Below are 19,227 nucleotides of genomic sequence, written 5' to 3'. Positions count from 1 at the left end.
TTTAACCATTCACATTGCCTAGAGTATTTGTTACTTTTGGCGGGACCCAATCACAACATTTAGAGTATTGACCAATCACAGAGTGGGCCCAGGACCCTCAGGTAGGGCGTGACTAGTCTTAGCCTCCATCTTTAGGCCTGCCCTTAGAATGTTACAAGGGTGGTCCCTTTTGCCTTGGGCAATGTGTGCCCTTCTATTGGTTCATGGAGTCATCGCTTCTCGGCCTTTTGGCTAAGATCAAGTGTATTGTTTCATGGAGTCAGTTTCAGACCTGCATCCTTACAGTATGCAGCTTTATCTACATTAGCTCCAAACTGGAAACAATCCAACTGGATAAACAAAACATGGAATAAAAAGAAACAAATAATACATGCGAAAACACTGATGAACCTCAAATACTTAGTGAAATAAACCAAACAAAAAGAGAAGAAAAATGGAGTAATATTCAAAACCCATGGAACTATTCAACACAAAGAATGAACCCTAATGCAAACTATGGACTTCATGTACCAGTGTTGGTTTATTAATTGTAACAAGTGTGTCACATTAACACGAAATGTTAATAATAGGGAGAAATGTGTGTGGAGGGAGAGGTAACATATGGAACACTCTGTACTATCTGCTCAATTCTTCTGTAAACCTAAAACTGCTATAAAAAAATAAAGTCCTAATTTAAAAAAATTAATGAAGCAAGTATGGGAAATGTTATAACTGTTAGTATCGGTAATGGATATCCTGTAGTTCATTATTCTATCCTCTACCTTTCTACATATTTGAAATTTTCATTTAGAAATTTTTTAAAGAATACACAATTTGATTCCATTTATATAAAATTCTGGAAAATGCAAATCAATTTAAGTGACAGAAAACAGATCAGTGGTTGCCTGGGGAAAGGAGGGACTGGAAGGATTAAAAAGGAGCAGAAGGAAACTTTGGGGGACCAGTTACGTTCATTATCTTGATTGTGGTGATAGTTTCATGGTTCAGAGTTTCATGTGTACATCAAAATGTTATCAAGGTCAAGCACTAGCCTCTCCTGCACACCACCCGCAGCATCAAAACTGGAGTTGGTGGGAAGCCAATGCAGAGTCCGTTCTGTCCTGGCTCTCCTCCACATCCAGTTTCCTTTCTTGACGGTCTGTCTAGCTGATCTGCAGCAGCTTCAGGCTCAACAACAGACTCAGAGGCAAGAGTCTGCCCAGAATGCTCTCCCAGCCCCAACAACTACAGAAGGTCTAACCTCTGTAATAAATCCCACATTTAGTAGGCAAAGTAGTTCTGCTTCTTTGATGGAACTTAACTAATACATGAAGTATTAGTTATTTTACTGAGTAAGAAGACAACACTGATGGTGTTATTTTCTTCCAATGGAATCTATAAATTTAATATACTCCTAATTACAATCAAAAGGGTTTTTCTTTTAGGAACTTTCTGAAATGTTTCTAAATTTCATTTAGAAGAAAAAATATTGGGTGCCTGGGTAGCACCCAGCATCTGACTTTGACTCAGGTCATGATTTCACAGTTCATGAGATCAAGTCCCACTTTGGGTAAAATAAAAGGTAAATGCCAATAAACTTGAAAAAAAAAACAAAGTATCATAAGTACTGAAAGGTGAACACAAAGTCTAGAAACAGATTAAGTATGTGTATGGAGGAGTGGAGAAATGTGTGTATAATTCTAAATTGATAGAGGAACACTTATTTAACTCAGATCCTGTATCAGGTAGGGTTCTTAAGTACACAGAAAAGTAAGAAATGCAAAAAACAAAATTTATTCAAAGGATATTGGGAAATCACAGGCTTGCTAGGTTTTAAGAACCAGACCTCAAATCCATGCCTCATGTACCTCGGTGAAAATGACACCAGACCACGGGTGTGGTGAAGACCTCCCTACCACTGAGCCCAGCTTACACTGCCCAACCCGTCACCAGATGGTAGCACTGGCATTGGAGCCAGTGCTACGCCATCTGCTGCTGCCATGAAAGATTCTTGGCATGTTTGTTTTTTTGATCTCAATACAAAATTTGGAGTGGGCACCGTTACGTGGCTGATTGGCTGGCTCTATTATATGACCAGACTTGCTGCAAGGGAGGTTGGAAAAGATGTAGTAGCATACATTGTAGAAAGAGGGCTCTGTTTTTTCCAGTTAATTAGAAGAGCAATCTCAAAAATATCCTATCTGGACAGGAAGTGAGCAGTCCACACTGGTTGTCAATCTGTTAATTGTCCTGGAGAGAGTCAATCATCAGACAAAACTTGAGATTAAATCAAACAGCTAGGTTTTAAAATGTCACATTCAAATGGTTAGAGTTTTGCAATATAATAGACCATTTTCCTGGTTATATTAAGAAAGGGAGTCCGTTTTGTTGACTAGCTGCTTGGAAAATTTCTATGACTAGATAGCTTTTGTAACCGGTTTGGTTATCAAGTTTGGGATATTTACATGAATTTGTCAACAGACTTCTACATAGTCCAGCTAAGTAGACTTTTAGAGAGGAGCTCAAAAATTATTTTTAAAATATTGATAGACATGACTACATCAGAATGTAAAACTTCTGCATGGTCAAGTTAAAGACAAATGGAGGAAATTTAGAACCTTTATGATAGACAAAGATTTAAAGATTTACTTTATTAAAGGCTCTTAAAATTAGGAAGAAAAAATAAGCACCCCAGTAATAAAGTGGGCAATGTCTATGGAAAGGCAATTTTGAAAAGGAATACAAATGATCAAAAATTATTAGAAGATTTCAACTTTATTAGTAACCAATTGAATTCTAATTGAAACAATACGGGGTGCCTGGGTGGCTGAGTTTGTTAGGTGTCCACCTTTGGCTCAGGTCATGATTCACTGTTCATGAGTTCAAGCCCTGCACTGGGCTTGCTGCTATCAGAAGTGAGCCTGCTTCAGATCCTCTGTCTCCCTCTCTCTCTGCCCCACCCCTGCTCATGTTCTCTCTCTTTCAAAAATAAGTAAGCATTAATTAATTAACACAATGAGATTTCAATGTAAGATTGACAAAAGATTGCTAATGCTTTCTGTTAGTAGTGGTAGAGAAATGATCACTCATACAGAGTATGAGGAGCAGTAGTATAAATTGGTATAATTTTCTAGTGGACAATTTGACAATAAATGTATCAAAACCCATTTAAAAATGAGCAAATATTTTTGACTCAGCATTTCCAATTCTACAAATTTATCCACAGAAAATAAGTAGATTTAAATACAAAGAGTTATATATGGATTATCAGTATGACATTGTTTATAATAAGGAAAAATTAGAAATTATAGGTCTAAATACAAGACTAGTGAAATTAATTCCACACAAATTATACAGACATTAAAAATCACCTATTCCCATTTTTACTGACATGGAAAGATACTCAAAATATTAAAGTTTAAAAGACAGTCTGTAAAATTATATGTTAAATATTAACTTTTGTGAAAAATATGCACTTATACTGTACATTTAAAAATACAGCAGACTGTTCATTTGGTATGTATATCAGTCATGGGCTTACATATGATTATTACTTTTTCCCCCCTTCTTTGATTCCCTCAACATTTTCAAAGCCTTAATATTATGACCACAAAATCAATAAAGCTACTCTGAAAGTTAGTCAGAAGTCATTAAACAACTCAGACCATGATGTCGTCAGCCTCTTCAAAGTACAATTTTTAAAAAGTAGAAATATATTTATAACATTATAAATATGTATTAATAAAAACATTAGAATATATAACATTAATAAACATTAATAGGGGTGCCTGCGTGGCTCAGTTGGTTAAATGCCTAACTCTTGATTTTGGCTCAGGTCATGATCTCACAGTTCATGAGTTCAAGTCCCACATCAGGTTCTGTGCTGACAGTGCAGAGCCTGCTTGGGATTTGTTCTCTCCTCTCTTTCTCTACTCCTATCCTGCTTGCTCTCAAAAATAAATAAATGAACGTTAAACATTTTTTAAATTAAAATAAATATTAATAAAATTTAATACAATTCTTATAAGTCAAATAATAGAAAAATTATTTGTTCATATGGGACTCAAACCTACAAACTGTGAAATCATGACCTGAACCCAAGTCAGATGCTTAACGACTGAGCCACCCAGGCGCCCCTGTTTCCTTTTTTTAAAAGGTATAATATGGGGGTGCTTGGGTGGCTCAGTCGGTTAAGTGTCCAACTTTGGCTCAGGTTATGATCTCACAGTTCGTGGGTTCAGCCCCACATTGGGTTCTGTGCTGACAGCTCAGAGCCTGGAGCCTGCTTCAGAGTCTGTGTCTCCCTCTCTCTCTCTGTCCCTCCCCAATTCATGTTCTGTCTCTCTCTCTCAAAAATAAACATTAACAAAATTAAAAAGGTGTAATTATGGTCCCATAAACACAATTCAGATATCTATTCCACTCCAACTATTAGTGAAGATATTTAATATCTCTGGCTTAGATCCTGAGTATGAGAAAGAGAATGTTTTTGAGAAAGAGAAATTTAATGAATGTAGTTTATTTATTGTCTCTGACTAGGCCACCCGAGTCTATCCATTTTATTCATACCTTTTTCTTCCTTTTTCCACTTCCTGCCGCTTCCCTACAAATAAAATGGACCTCAAAAACTGTAAAACAACTCTTTATTCTACATATTCACTTTTGTTGGGCAGTTCCCTTAAGAGTAGTAATTATAATTTTCTTCTAAACATATCATCCATAAAATACAATGTGCACAAGGTATTAAACAAATACTTCATTATACTAATACAGGGTGTATGCAGGTAAGTAATCCTCAGCCTATGAACTAAATACATTGTTTAGGATGCCTTCTCATCTCCTAACAGCCAGTTACCCAGATGATACATCTCGCCTTATGACTTGCAGCCATTTTCTACAATGGTCAAACTGCAAACCCCATCCCATTACAGTAAAATGTCATCACCTATGGGGCCTCTGAAGTATACATACACAGTAGTAGGGCGCCTGGGTGGCTCAGTCGGTTAAGTGTCTGACTTCGGCTCAGGTCATGATCTCACAGCTTGTGGGTTTGAGCCCCCTCTTCCGGCTCTGTGCAGCAGGTCACAGCCTGGAGCCTGCTTTGGATTCTCTGTCTCCCTCTCTCTCTTCCCCTCCCCTGCTCATGTTGTCTCTCTCTCAAAAATAAACTTTTAAAAAATTAAAAAAAGTATACATAGTAGTAATCTTTCCTTTCCTTAACTACAAACGTAATTAGTCAGTTACTTTAAATATACACTATTGTGCATTGTTCATAATCTTAGACAAACACTTCTACCAAAACAAAGAGCTAACACATTCCCAATGTAAACGTCACCTGCCTCCCTCGCCCATCACACAAATACTTACAAAAACCTGAGGTAAACGCAGTCTAAAATCCAATGACTACCGTTAGTATTGCTTTATAAATAAGCCTTTTTCACTGTTGGTGTTGCAAAAGCTTATATATTTAATTAAAAATTTTAATTTAAATAATCTCTACACCCCACGTGGGGCTCCAACTCAAACCAGAGATCTGGTGGCAGGCTCCGGCCAGTGAGCCAGCCTGGCGCCCATAATACATATATTTTTTATGCTACAATACCTAAAGCAGATGTCAAATCTAATGCAGTTAATTTGCAAAGGGAAGAAACACAAATCCTGCTCACTTTCACCGAAACTTTTTATAGCCTGAACACACAATGTTTAATTCCTGCACTATTACGAATAAAACATACAATTCTAAATCTCAGTACATTTCGAATATCGGCAAATACCCTAAGCATTCTTTCCTGAGGCTCGTGTGATGCAATAATCTTAAAATGCCCATTAAAGAAAATGGGCAGGAAGGCCTGGCGTCAACGGAACCAAAAATTGCATTTGCAGGGAAGGGACCCCGTCACACTGGTAACATTCACGCCTCCAGGGATCTGGGGCGTGCAGGACTCTCCGGTGCTTGGTAAAGAGGGCAATGGGCAACTCCGGCAAGACCCCCGTCACGCCGTCCCAGGCCAGGGAGACGCCGGGGCACAGAGCCTAGGGGAGGACTCGGTGCTTATGGAATCTCGAAGGCGCAAGGAACCGGAGGGAGACGCCGGGGCTTCGCGCAGATCCCGGAACCACCAGACAGTGCTGGCCCACGGGGCCAGCGCGCCCGCTTGCTCCCGCGTCCCACGCGCTTGCCGCCCCTGCACGCCCTCCCCATCTAGAATGTGGAGCTTCTGCTTCCCACCTCAGGACGCAGTTTCGCGGCAACCACTCAGTGCCCCTCCCGCCCGGCCCCCCTCGGAGCTCAGCCGCACCCACCCTCGGCTCCTCAGGTTGAAGTCCGCAGCGCAAACAGCGGCTCCGCCCCTCTCCCCGCCCCTAGGCCGGCACCACAGAGACACCGGACTCCGGCCAGAGCGCCCCAGCCTCGAAACGTCAGCCGAGAGGACGCCGGGATACTGGCCCCATGCATAACGCACCGGAACCGACAGCTCGGAGGTCTTTGGTGGAGGTGGTGGGTTTCTCGAGTTCTTTCCCGCTGTGCTCCGTAAGGAGATCTTTGGGATAGTAGGGGGATAAATGCAAAGTGCCTCGTTGGCTTCCTCTGTCAAACTTGAGCGTTCGTTCTTGGCTTTGACGGCGCCGTGCCCCAGACTCAGCCGATATACCCACAATGCACCCTCCCTGGAGGCCAGGTAGCTGATAACGCAGAAGTGGCCTCATCGAACGTCGAATGCGCAGGCCATATGTCCAGACGCTTGAGCTAGGAGCCACAGGCCGTCTTGGGTCCCGAAAGGGAAGAGAAATGTCCAAACATTTCCTTTAGTTCCTATACAATGTGGGCGCCAGAGAGTTTTTCCACGAGACGGAGGCACCACGCGACTTCGCAGATCGGCCGCTTCCCCACAGCGCTCCATCGCCCCCTTGGGGAATTCTTGATAATTACACTTTGCCCTTTGTGGGCGGACGGTGGGTGCTACACTTCATTGTAGCTGCAATGGCAGGGCTGGTTTAATTATGACTACTAAATGCACAGGAGTTGAAAAAAACGACATAAAATGTAGCTTGACCGTAATTAACCAAACTCACAAGATGCAGCTTTTTAATGGGACTATGGCCAGGTCCCAGCCTTTTGCCGAGTGAGCACCCCTTAGGAGATGTCTAGCTTGGCATTGGCTCTAGTAAGCACTGGCAATAAAGAATAGGCTCAAAGAGGGGCACTGCTTTCTTCTTCCTACCTACAGTTTCTCAAAACAAGCGTTAGATGGAAAACAAGGGCAGTAGTGGGATTATATTAATCAGTTGAAAGAGAATTCTATAGTAAAAAGTGAGATCTTCAGTCTCAAGCAAACACAGAAACCTAAAGCGTGACTCAGTTTCTCAGTGATAGAACTTTTCATTGCTTGCCACACTCTTGGAGCTTAGCCAGTGGAAAAGATTCAATTCAGGAAAACGATACTCAACTTAACTCACATTTTAAAAGAGAATTGAAAAGAACACATTAACCATAACATGGGGTGCCTTTAGTCATGTTAAGGACCATTTGTCTCAATTGTAGTAACATTTCACATTGCTCTTATGGCAGCATTGTACATCTTAACACCGCAGCTTTCTAGAGCTATTAAAGAACAACATGGAAGGCTTCCTGCAACCAAAACAAAGAGAAAGTGTTACAGTTCTTTTCTGTGCAGTCAGCCTACAGCCCAACGGCACTGATCCGTTTATACAATACATACTGAATTCTCTGTGTAGCAAGCACTACGCTTGGTAACAGGCTATAGAATGACTTTATAGAACTCAAGTTCTAGTGAAGGATCTAGCACAAAGCTGTATAACTGTAGTATGTGCTATAAAGGAAATAACTACAGTGAACAGTAACTGGGGGAGGCCCTTCTGAAGAAGTACTAATTGGTGCTGAGATTTGAAGGTGGCAAGGAGCCCAGAGGGAAGCTAACAAGAGAACATTGTGCCCATTCAAATCTTTGACATTATCACTCCTAATCTAGGCTTTGCTTCATTTCTTTTTTCTCCTTATTTACTATGTTTCTTCTCTTTTATGTCAAGAACTGGTCTTTTCTAGGAATCAGAAGTTAATTAGAACATTTTTGCTATATTGGTCTAATATTGAAGTCTCTTTAGACGTGTGGTTTTGTTGTTTCCCAATAGACAATGTTCTCATAAACAACACTTTTGATGAGCTCGTTTTAGTTTAACACACTTGTATAGCATCAGTTCTTTTCAGATGTTCAAAAGAAATAAAAAGACCTAGTTAATGAGCCAATTCAGATAAAACTGGTCTTTGCTGAAGTGCTCAATTTTTAGCTTGAAGCAATACTGCTTATATGATTTAAGGATCTAATTCTCTTTTGGCAGTTCTGTTGAAAAAATTTGGAGAGACCAAAATAACAAATGACCAAATGCACACAATTCTGCATATTTAAAAAGGACTAAAAAAACTTGAGGATTAATAGTGAATGTTCCACAAGATAAAACAGCAACAACTATAATTTTATACATTTTTCTCTCATAAATCTGAAATAATTGTTCAAAATTCTAAAATAGTTCTTTATTAATAAAGTACATTATAAATATATATCTTAAAATTTGTAAGTTAGGTAACCGCCAAAGTTAAATGTCATTTTTTCATATAATTATTGCGCAGAAGTAATATATATAATTTCTTGGCTTGCTAGTAATTTTATACTAGTTACTTGAAACAACATCCTTAAGGTCTGTGACAATTTCATTTTTCACTTTTTAGAATTTGATAGAAGACAGTCAATATCCTGAAGGATTTCAGAGGTTTTTTTCAATGCAACTGATACTCTCTTTTCATTAACTTCTTCCAGCAAGGTTTCTGAAGGTTTTGGTTTGTAGTGATCAGATGACTGTTCATTTTCTTTGTTAGAAATATGGTTTAGGACACCACTATTCTCCAGTAACACTAAGTTGCTTAGTTAAGGAGTTTTCCCCCACAGTTTTCATTATATAAGTACTTTTAATTTCAGAAAGCCTGGTCTTCATATTAAAATATTATTTCTCTGTTAGGAAGGTCTCTTAGATTCATAACAGATTTGGTACTTCAGAACTTATCAAGTCTATCCCTTATTTATAAAGAAACTGGTTAGAGTAGAAGAGAAGAAGAACGGAAAGAGTATGTATGTGTGTGTATTTGCGTGGAAGTTTGGTGATAGGGAGGAGATAAAAGAGTTAAAATCTCAACATTTCCTTAAGAAGTAATTGGGAATAAAAGAACAAAAGAGGGGCGCCTGGGTGGCTCAGTCGGTTAAGCATCCGGCTTCGGCTCAGGTCAGATCTCACGGTTTGTGGGTTCAAGCCCCGCGTCGGGCTCTGTGCTGACAGCTAGCTCAGAGCCTGGAGCCTGTTTCGGATTCTGTGACTCCCTCTCTCTCTGACCCTCCCCTGCTCCAGCTGTCTCTCTCTGTCTCTCAAAAATAAAATAAAAAGCAATAAAAAAAAATTGAAAAAGAACAAAAGAGTGACAGGAATCTAAATAATCTATGCATTGTATTTTTTAATTTCAAAAAAGATCTAGAATGAAAAGAAACCTGTCCTCTGTTGCAGAGCTACTTTATTATTTGAATAGGATTACAGAAAAATCACAAGATAAAAGAAACTTAGGTGAATGAGATGGGAATGTACGAACCAAAAGTTTCTTAAGAAAATGAGCCCAGGTATATGCCAACAACCCAGAAGAAACAGATAAATTCCTAGAAACTTACAACCTACCAAGACTGAATCATGAAATAGAAAATCTGAAGAGACTAATCACTAATAAGGAGGTTGAGTCAGTAATCCAGAACCTCCAAATAAGTAAGAGCCCAGGGCCAGATGGTTTCACTGGGGAATTCCACCAAACACTGAAAAAGAATTCATATCAATCCTTCTCAAACTTTAGCAAAAAATGGAAGAGGAAAGAATATGTCCAAACTCATTTTTAGTCCAGCATTACCCTGACAACCAAAACCGGACAAGAACACTGGTCAGAAAAAATTGTAGGGGCACCTGGCTGGCTGGCTTTGTCAGAAGCAGGTATGATTCTTAATCTCAGGGTCACAGATTTGAGCCCCACACTAAGTTAGAGGTTACTTTTATTTTTTGAATTTAAAAAATTTTTTTGTTTTTTATTTTTGAGAGACAGCGCGAGCAGGGGAGGGTCAGAGAGAGGGAGACACAGAATCTGAAGCAGGCTCCAGGCTCTGAGCTAGCTGTCAGCACAGAGCCTGACGCGGGGCTCGAACCCACGAACTATGAGATCATGACCTGAGCCGAAGCTAGACGCTCAATCGATTGAGCCACCCAGGCGCCCCTAGAGATTACTTTTAAATACATACATACATAACATACATACATACATAGTAAAAAAAAAAGAAAAAAATTACAGGTCAGTATCCCTGATGAATATAAACGGGAAAAAAATCCTCAAAAGATTAGCAAATGGAATGCAACAATACCTTAAATGATCATACACCATAATCAACTGAGATTTATTCCAGGAATGCATGGATATTTCAATATATGAAAATTAGTCAATGTGATACACCCACATTAGCAAAATGAAGGATAAAAATTATCTGATTAACTTGACAGATGCAGAAATACGCTCGACAAACTGGGTACTGAAGGAATGAACCTTATGATAATAAAGGTCACATATGACTAGCCCACAGCTAACATCATAATCGATGGTGAAAAACTGAAAGCCTTTCCTCTAAGATTAGGAATAAGACAAGGATGCCCATTCTCAGCAGTGTTATTCAGCATAACATCCTAGACAGAGAATCAAGTCAGAAAAAGTAAAACTGTTTCTATTTGCAGATGATATGATACTATATATAGAAGATCCTAAAGACTCCACCAAAAACTGTTAGAACCAATAAATTCAGCAGTTTCAGAATATAAAATCAATATACAAAAAAAAAATCAATTAAATTTCTATATACTAATAACAAACTATCAGAAATTAAGAAAATAATCCCATTTATAATTATATCAAAAAAGAATAAAATACCTAGGAATACATATAAGCAAGGAAGTGAAAGATCTGTATACTGAAAGACATTCATGACAGAAACTGAAGAAGACACAAATAAATGGAAAGATATTTTATACTCATGAATCAAAAGAATTAATATTGTTAAAATGTCCATGCCACCGAAAACAATGGAAAATTCAATGCAATCTCTATAAAATTCCAATTTTTCAAAGAAATAGAACAAACAATCTCATTTGCACAGAACCACAAAAGAACCCAAATAGCCAAAGCAATCTTAAGAGCAAAGCTGGAGGCATAATGCTTCCTGATTTCAAACTGTACAAAGTTTAAGTAATCAAAACAGTATAGCATGGGCATAAAGATAGACACATAGATCAATGGAACAGAATAGAAAGCCCAGAAATAAACCGATGCAATACACAGCCAATTAATTTACAACCAAGGAGCCAAGAATACACAATGGGGAAAAGATGGTCTCTTCAATAAATGGTGCTGGAAAAACTGGACCCTTATCTTACACCATACACAAATATCAACTCAGAATGGACTGAAGACATGAATATAAGACCTGAAGATATAAAACACCTAGAAGAAACCAATGAGTAAGTTCCTTGACATCAGTCTTGGCAGTGATTTTTTGGATTTGATAAAGCAAAGGCAACAAAAGCAAAAATAAACAAATGGAACTACATCAAACTTAAAAGCTTCTGCACAGCAAAGGGTACCATCAACAAAATAAAAGGACAGCAACCTAAATCAGAGAATGTATTTGCAAATCATATGTTTGATAAGAGGGTAATATCCAAAATACATAAGGAGCTCATACAACTAAATAGCCAAAAAAAAAAAAAGTCTGATTAAAAAAAGGGCAGAAGAACTGCATAGACATATTTTCAAAGACATACAAATGGTCAACAGGTATATGGAAAGGTGCTCAAGATCACAAATCATCAGGGAAATGCAAATCAAAACCACAATGAGGTTATCACCTCATACCTATTAGAATGGCTATCATCAAAAAGACAATAGTTAACAAGTGCTGGTAAGGATGTGGAGAAGAGAGAACCTTTGTGAATCTTGGTAGAAATGTAAACTGGTGTAGACACAATGAAAACAGTATGGAAGCTCCTCAAAAAATTTAAAAAAGAACTATCATACCATTCAGCAATCCAAATTCTGGGTATATATCCAAAGGAAATGACATCAGGATCTCAAGAGAGATCTGCATTCCCATGTTCACTGCAGCATTACTCAAAATAGCCAAGATATGGAAACAACCCAAGTGTCCATTAACAAACATATGGATAAAGAAGGTATGGTATAGGGGCACCTGGGTGGCTCAGTTGGTTAAGTGTCCAACTTTGACTCAGGTCATGATCTCACTGCTTGTGAGTTCAATTGAGCCCTGCTTCGAACTCTGTGCTAACAGCTCAGAGCTTGGAGTCTGCTTCAGATTCTGTCTCTGGCCCTCTGGCCCTTCATTGCTCATGCTGTGTCTCTCTCTTTCTCTCTCAAATATAAAATAGAACATAAAAAAAATTCAAAAAGAGAAATAGTATATCTATACAGTGGAATACTACTCGGCCATGAGAAATAAGGAAATCCTGCCATTACAACACAGATGGATTCTGATGGTATTATGCTAAGTGAAATAAGTCAGACAGAGAAACACAGATACTGCAGTGTCACTTTTATGTGGAATTAAAAAAAAAAGTCAAAATGATGGAAACAGTAAAAATGGTTTCCAGGGGGTAGGGGGTGGATAAAATCGAGATTGGTAAAAGGAGAGACAAACTTTCAGCTCTAAACTGTATAAGGTCTGAGGATCTAACGTAGAACATGTTGACTACAGTAGATAACACTGTGATTTATGGCTGAGGTTTGCTAGGAGGATGGAACACAAGAGTTCTCACCCAAAACAGGGCGGGAAGAGGAAGGAATAAATATGTGAGGTGACATGGGTATTAATTAACAAGACAGAGTAATCCTTTCACAATATATATGTCAAGTCACCACAATGTACACTTTAAATATCTTACAATTTTGTTAACTTTACCTCAATAAAGCAGAAATTGAAAATAAAAAAATTTTTAATAATAAATATCCCAAGAAAAAAGAAAAAGTCAGACATAGGTCTGTTATAATTTAGAATATAATTATACAGTGAAAAAAATCTCCAAAGGAGAACTTAATCCTAGGTTCACTGTCTCCTGCCCTATTTAAACCCACTCAGAAGTATAAATGTTGACAAGATGTACCTTCTATAGACAAGATAGATCTTTGTTTGTATTTTGAGTTTATTTATTTTGAGAGACAGTGTGAGCAAGGGAGGGACAGAGAGAGAGAGAGAGAGAGAGAGAGAGAGAGGGAGGGAGGGAGGGAGGGAGGGAGAGAAAATCTCAAGTAGGCTCTGCAGGCTCAGTGCAGAGCCTGATGTGGGGCTTGAACTCATGAAACTGAGATCATGATCTAAGCCAAAAATAGTTGAATGCTTAGCCGGCTGAGCTACCCAGGTGCCCCTACATAAGATGTATCTTAAATTACAATCTTTAATGTTATTCAGTAAAGCTCCTGAATATATAAGTATGGATTAATATAAAGTAGAGAGTCATGAATTAAGCCTAGAACTGAGAGGGAGTAATTATACAGGACAGTACATTCTGTTTAAAGGATACAGTTAAACTTCTTTATCTTTTCAAGTTCAGAGGCCACAGACCTGTGCAAAAAGAAAAAAAAAGTAAGTTAATGATACCTGTCTGATTCTTTTATATCCACAATATTTCAAGTAAGCATACTTGATTTTTTTTTTCATAAACTTTAGAATTTTAGATAGAAGTGCCCAGAAGTTAAGAATTCTCTTTATAGGGGTACCTACCTGGCTTAGTCAGTAGAGCATGTGAATTCTCTGTGGGCTTTATTTATCAGCAAATCAACTTGACTCAACTGATACGTAATGAGTGCTTTTAATGAATAAGGTAAGTGAATAGAAGTCCTTATCTCAAGGACTTTTGAATCAGGTATTGATGTTTGAAGGTCATGGGCATATCTGCCACAATTAAAGTTTTTTTCATGTTTTACTTATTTTTGAGAAGGAGAGAGAGAGAGAGACAGAGTGTGAGCGAGTGGGGGAGGGGCAGAGAGAGAGGGAGACACAGAATCTGAAGGAGGCTCCAGGCTGAGCTGTCAGCACAGAGCCCAACATAGGACTGGAACCTGTGAACCATGAGATCATGACCTGTGCTGAAGTTGGACCCTTAACCAACTGAGCCACCCAGGCGCCCCAACTTTTTTTTTATATCACTATTTTTTCTATTTATTTGAAGTATAGTAAAAAAAAAAAAGCTACACTTTGGAAATTCAGTGGAACAAGATACATGGCCATAACTTGAGGACCATTATAAAAAAAAAATTCTTGTCTGAAACTGCACTATTACATAATTCTGTCTGCTTAAACAGATCATTTGCAAATATTAGGTCAATAAACTGCATAACATCCAAAAAAAAGGTAGCTTTCTTACTAAAATGCAAGAATTTAAAAGATTGGTATCGAGGGGCACCTGGGTGGCTAAGTTGTTTAAGCATCTGACTTAGACTCAGGTCATGATCTCACAGTTCAGGAGTTTGAGCCCTTGCATCCGGCTCCATGCTGACAGCTCAGAGCCTGGAGCTTGCCTCAATTTTGTGTCTCCCTCTCTCTCTGCACCCAACACCCCAAAAATAAACATTAAAAAAATTTTTTTTAAAGATTGGTATCTAAACAAGAAAAGACAATAACAAACTGGAATGAAAATCTAGATATCACATCTAAAGTCAGGCCCTCACACTCTTCTCTCCCCCCCCATATCCTGTGGGAGGTCAGGCCCCACTCCTCTGTCCACCTGTTTGCCCACAGATCCTCCTGCTACAACCTTAATACTAACCTGGTGTACCCTCTGCTTTCCTCCTCCAGGTTTAGTCAAACTTGACAAACCTACTAAAATCCTATCACATCTATGAAAGAAGTACTCTCCTTCCTTGAATTTCTACAGCCTTATATAAACTAATCATACACTTATTTGTAATATCGTCTCTTGAACTAACTTTCTGATTTTCATACCTAGACTGTCTTTTTCAGGAGAGAGGATTTTTTCTTCTTTTTCTTCTGTTCTTTGCACATATAGTGAAACCTCATTTATATGGAACCCTTTGGAGACGGATGGTTTTGGAAGGCCAAGGTTTTACAGTTGAATTAGGTGTCAAAACATTGTATTTTCCACTAAATTTCTTCTGGAATATACTACTTACTCATTTCATTGTTTTCTTAAATACAGTATATTAAACGTTCTCTTCTCCTTGAATAGAAGGGTTAAAATGAACATTAGCTCTTACTAGGCTCCACAGAAATGGGTATAAGGACGAACGGTAATGGGCAGAGGGTAGAATCTCTTACGTGTATGTCCTTTCTCTTTTTCCTCATTAAGCTAGAATGAAATGTGAGCAGTGGCACACACTAGAAAACAGTGTAACTTAACTAGCTCTCTGCAAAATTAATGAGGACTTTAATATCTAAAACATCTCTCTATTGAAGTCACTAGAAAAGTCTTCACAGTTCACAGTGGGGTGTGGAACTTGTCTGCTTTACTGGCTTAACTGAAGTGGAACACAGTCACCTCCTATCAATTTGTACTCTTTCCTCGTACTCTAGCCTAGGGATGAAGGATAAAAGAGCTCTTTCAACATTTTAAGCATCCGTGGTAAAGATTTTGATATGACTGATTCTAAGGCCTGCTGAGCCTTCATCACTGAAAAACATCTTTCTCCCCACCCCCCACCCCCCGCCCCATTTTTCTGGCTTTAAGCAATAATACTAACTACCTTTAGTGCTGTTGCTCATATGATGACCCAACTTCTTATGACCTCTCTTCTGTACTATTTTGGACTAGCATCCCTATTAAAAAGTTGAATCAGTAAAGTAATAATAGAAAGTGAGTTGGAAAAAAATACTGACATGCAATTTAGGTAGCTGTTGATTGTGCAATCACTTGTCTTCCTTCAACCCTTCTCTGACAAGAAAACACGTCACAGTGGAGACGTGCTGGGCTTTGTGGAGCCCTTGTGAGCGACTGCATCTCCTCTGCCTGCTGTTCCTCAATTCCTTGGTCTTTCTGCTGCTCTGTTTTGCTTCCACGCAAGGCTGCTATCACCACCGTGCACTTCTCTCATGCCTCACCTTTTAGTTGTCTTGACAGTTATCCTCTTCAAAGCTTCATATAAAAAGGCCAGCAGCATCTTACAAACTTTGTCAGCTGAGCAATGAAGTGACGAGTTTTTTGGTCCTACACAATTTCCCTTTCATCCCAACTATGTTTTCTGCTAGCTACTCAGGCAACATTTCTGCTCCCAAACAGCCTGTGGCTGAAGAAGGGAGGATCCATAAAGCGGAATCCTTAGGATACCTAACATATTCAAGTAACATCTACCGATTTGATTTGTACCTCCTTCTCTAAGTAACTACGGAAAATGTGTTAAGAATCAGGCTTAATGTTCCTATTTTTTCACCATGCTATGCTAAGGCGCCTTATAAACCACTTTAAAGCTTCCTAAGTTGTTTCTAGTATCCCTCTTTTCCAATACAGGTTTCCTCCACCATCCAATGGTAGAGCGTTCCTAGGAAAACTGTCATAAAGTGAAATGGCATAAAGTGAAAAAACAATTGCCATTCATTTTTATGGAAAATGTTTGGATTTTCCACACCCAAACAATAACCTCTCTTAAGGCTTTTCTGACACCTAAGTCTCCACCTTGGTAACGGATGCACAAAGTGGACTGGGATAAAGCCCAGCGGCTCACAGATATGGCAGACTGAAGCTGGGAGGCTGAGTGTGGTTCTCGGGCAGGGAGCTCGGGGCCACCACTCTCCCTGCTGGCGGTGCCAGCTGCCTCCGTGAGAGCTCGCTGCGGAACAAATGTGGAATGCGATTTTCAATTTTTGCCTTTTTTCTTAAAAGTGAAAATACTTTTCGAATTTCTTTAGGTTAGCAAAGACATGTATATATTCCCAAGTACTAACCAAGCCCAACCTGCTTAGCTTTCGAGATCAGACAAGATCAGGCACATTCAGGCTGGTATGGCCGTAGAAAACCAGGGACATACCGATGTAGGTCTTTCAGAAAAGCGAAGCGGCGTAGTGCAAACTTCCAAAAAGTAGGGGATACCTGTATATTCAGGGTATGCTCTCAGTGACACTAACCTTCCTAAGGGCCTTTCTTCCTGTCATTTTTCCCAGCTAGGAACTTATAATTCCATCAAGTGTGAGTTTTTCTATTGATCACAAGATCCATTCTTATTCTTCAAAACTCACACTACACCCTCACAGATAGCATCTGCCCCTACTCCCTCCCTCCCATGTCTTCTTCATTACCCTAAACATTCCTTTGAAGCCCAGTTCCAGTCTCCTTGCACACTGAAGGGCACACAGGAGGGACTAAAATACTTACATATGCTGATTTGCCAGTTGATTTGGGAAAGTAATGAATATGATAAAAATGATTTCAAAATCACATTTTTCTGAAAGCTTATTATGTTAGTCAATGTTTTATTTGATATTACTAAAATTTTAAAAAACCTCCTTTAAATTTTTCCTTTTCGGGATGAATCTGTCATATTAAAAGAATCACCCATTTTGATACGAAGTTTTCAATGCAGTTTTCTGACCTACAGATAAAATAAAATATGATGTAATATAACAAATTGGATATCTGACTAAAGATAAATTTTTAAGCTTAAGCTATCAGGAAAAAAGTCTTAGAGTTTACCATTTGACAGTTTTAATTTTTGTGACTCTTCTACACAGATAAAGTTTAAAAGATATAAATACCAATTTTCTTCAAGAACAGAAGATGAAGAGTGTGTGGGCATCTCTCTCTGGCTAGTTTGGGTCAGACTTCTGCACCACGATATGACTGCTGTCACATATCTAGGTTGAAAACATTAAAAGAAATATTTGAAAATGAACTTGGATAATATTTATAAAACATTTTTTAAAAAGGGAAAGCCATTAAGACAGTTTGGGGAAAAATGATAAAGAAAAAAATTCCAAAGTGAGGCATTTACTGGGAAATTTTTTGTCTTTTTCAAAGGAAATGGAAAAGGCAAGTTTTCTTCATTATTCATCAAGAATAAAATTATATCTTCACATTCATGATTAATAAAGATATTTTTGTAAGTTCTTTTTAAAATTAATTTATTTTTGAGAGAGAGAGAGAAAGAGAAAGAGAGAGAGGGAGAGAGAGAAATAATCCCAAGCAGGCTCTGCACTATTAGCACACAGGTGGACGCAAGGCTCGATCTCACCAACCATGAGATCATGACCTGAGCTGAAATCAAGAGCCGGATGCTTAACTGACTGAGCCTCTCAGGTGCCCCAATAAAGATGGGATTTAAGAATCAGAACAAAGTGATACTTGGAGTTCATTCGAAATTGAAATTCAACTGTCTAAATTCTCCAAAATGAAATGAGTTTCATTATGTTTTATAATGAAAATGTCTATACACATTAAGACTAAGTGAGAATTTGCTTTCTGAACTTTAAACTGGAATACATCCATTAATTCCCATACACACATAAACATATACATATGTAATTTATTGAATATACAAAACAAGTATCAAGTTGAACAAAATGAATGATCTGAAGTGATGGACTGAAACAAACAGTAATGTTTGTCAAAGACACTGCATTTTTTTCATATTTATTTATTTTGTGAGACAGAGAAAGAAAGAGAAAATATATGAGTGGAGGAAGGGCAGAGAGAGGAGTTGGAAAGGACCCCAAGTAGTCTCCACGTTGCCAGTACAGAGTCTGATGCAGGGCTCGATCTCACAAACCATGAGATCATGCGTGACCTGAGCCAAAATCAAGAGTCAGCCGCTTAACTGAGTGAGTCACCCAGATGCTCTGAAGACACTGTATTTTTGAGGCAAATTATTCAAGCTAGCAATGAATGTTGGAGCATTTACACCAAAATGCAATAAATCCCAACAGGAAAATAAATGCATGAAGTAAAAAAGCAATTATTTTATGAACATTCTCAAATAAAATCACTAACATGCCAAGAACATCACAAGTAGACCGATTACAACAAATTACATAAACCAAAAGAGAAAAAGCATGCCCATAAAAAAGACAGACTGAAAGAATCTTCTGCATCTTAAGAAAAAGAATCACTGAATTAATTTCATTCAACGTCACAGAAATATACATAAGT

The 19,227-nt window shown here is 38.4% G+C and overlaps 2 protein-coding genes across 5 annotated transcripts in view; both read right to left on the bottom strand.

Moving 5' to 3' along the window:
• TMEM267 (transmembrane protein 267) overlaps positions 1-6,880 on the bottom strand; it is a 14,400-nt gene extending 7,520 nt beyond the window's left edge. The window contains exon 1 of one of the 2 annotated variants that reach the window (XM_029941493.1): positions 6,444-6,880. The gene's annotated coding sequence lies outside the window, so the exon portion shown is untranslated. Of the gene's footprint in view, positions 1-6,282; positions 6,331-6,443 lie in introns of those variants that run through there. The other variant, XM_029941492.1, reaches the window with a different exon arrangement.
• A 1,628-nt stretch (positions 6,881-8,508) lies between these two features.
• C6H5orf34 (chromosome 6 C5orf34 homolog) overlaps positions 8,509-19,227 on the bottom strand; it is a 32,565-nt gene continuing 21,846 nt past the window's right edge. For 2 of the 3 annotated variants that reach the window (XM_029940926.1, XM_029940925.1), the window contains exons 11-13: positions 17,838-17,936; positions 13,657-13,697; positions 8,509-8,908 (exon numbers count right to left, since the gene is read on the bottom strand). In XM_029940926.1, coding sequence (XP_029796786.1) covers positions 8,715-8,908; positions 13,657-13,697; positions 17,838-17,936 — 334 coding nt within the window. In that variant the 3' untranslated portion in view covers positions 8,509-8,714. Of the gene's footprint in view, positions 8,909-13,656; positions 13,698-17,538; positions 17,675-17,837; positions 17,937-19,227 lie in introns of those variants that run through there. The other variant, XM_029940927.1, reaches the window with a different exon arrangement.

Source organism: Suricata suricatta, chromosome 6 (assembly GCF_006229205.1).
Source record: "Suricata suricatta isolate VVHF042 chromosome 6, meerkat_22Aug2017_6uvM2_HiC, whole genome shotgun sequence".
Lineage (NCBI taxonomy): Eukaryota > Metazoa > Chordata > Mammalia > Carnivora > Herpestidae > Suricata > Suricata suricatta.
This window is presented reverse-complemented; position numbering and strand designations above follow the sequence as displayed.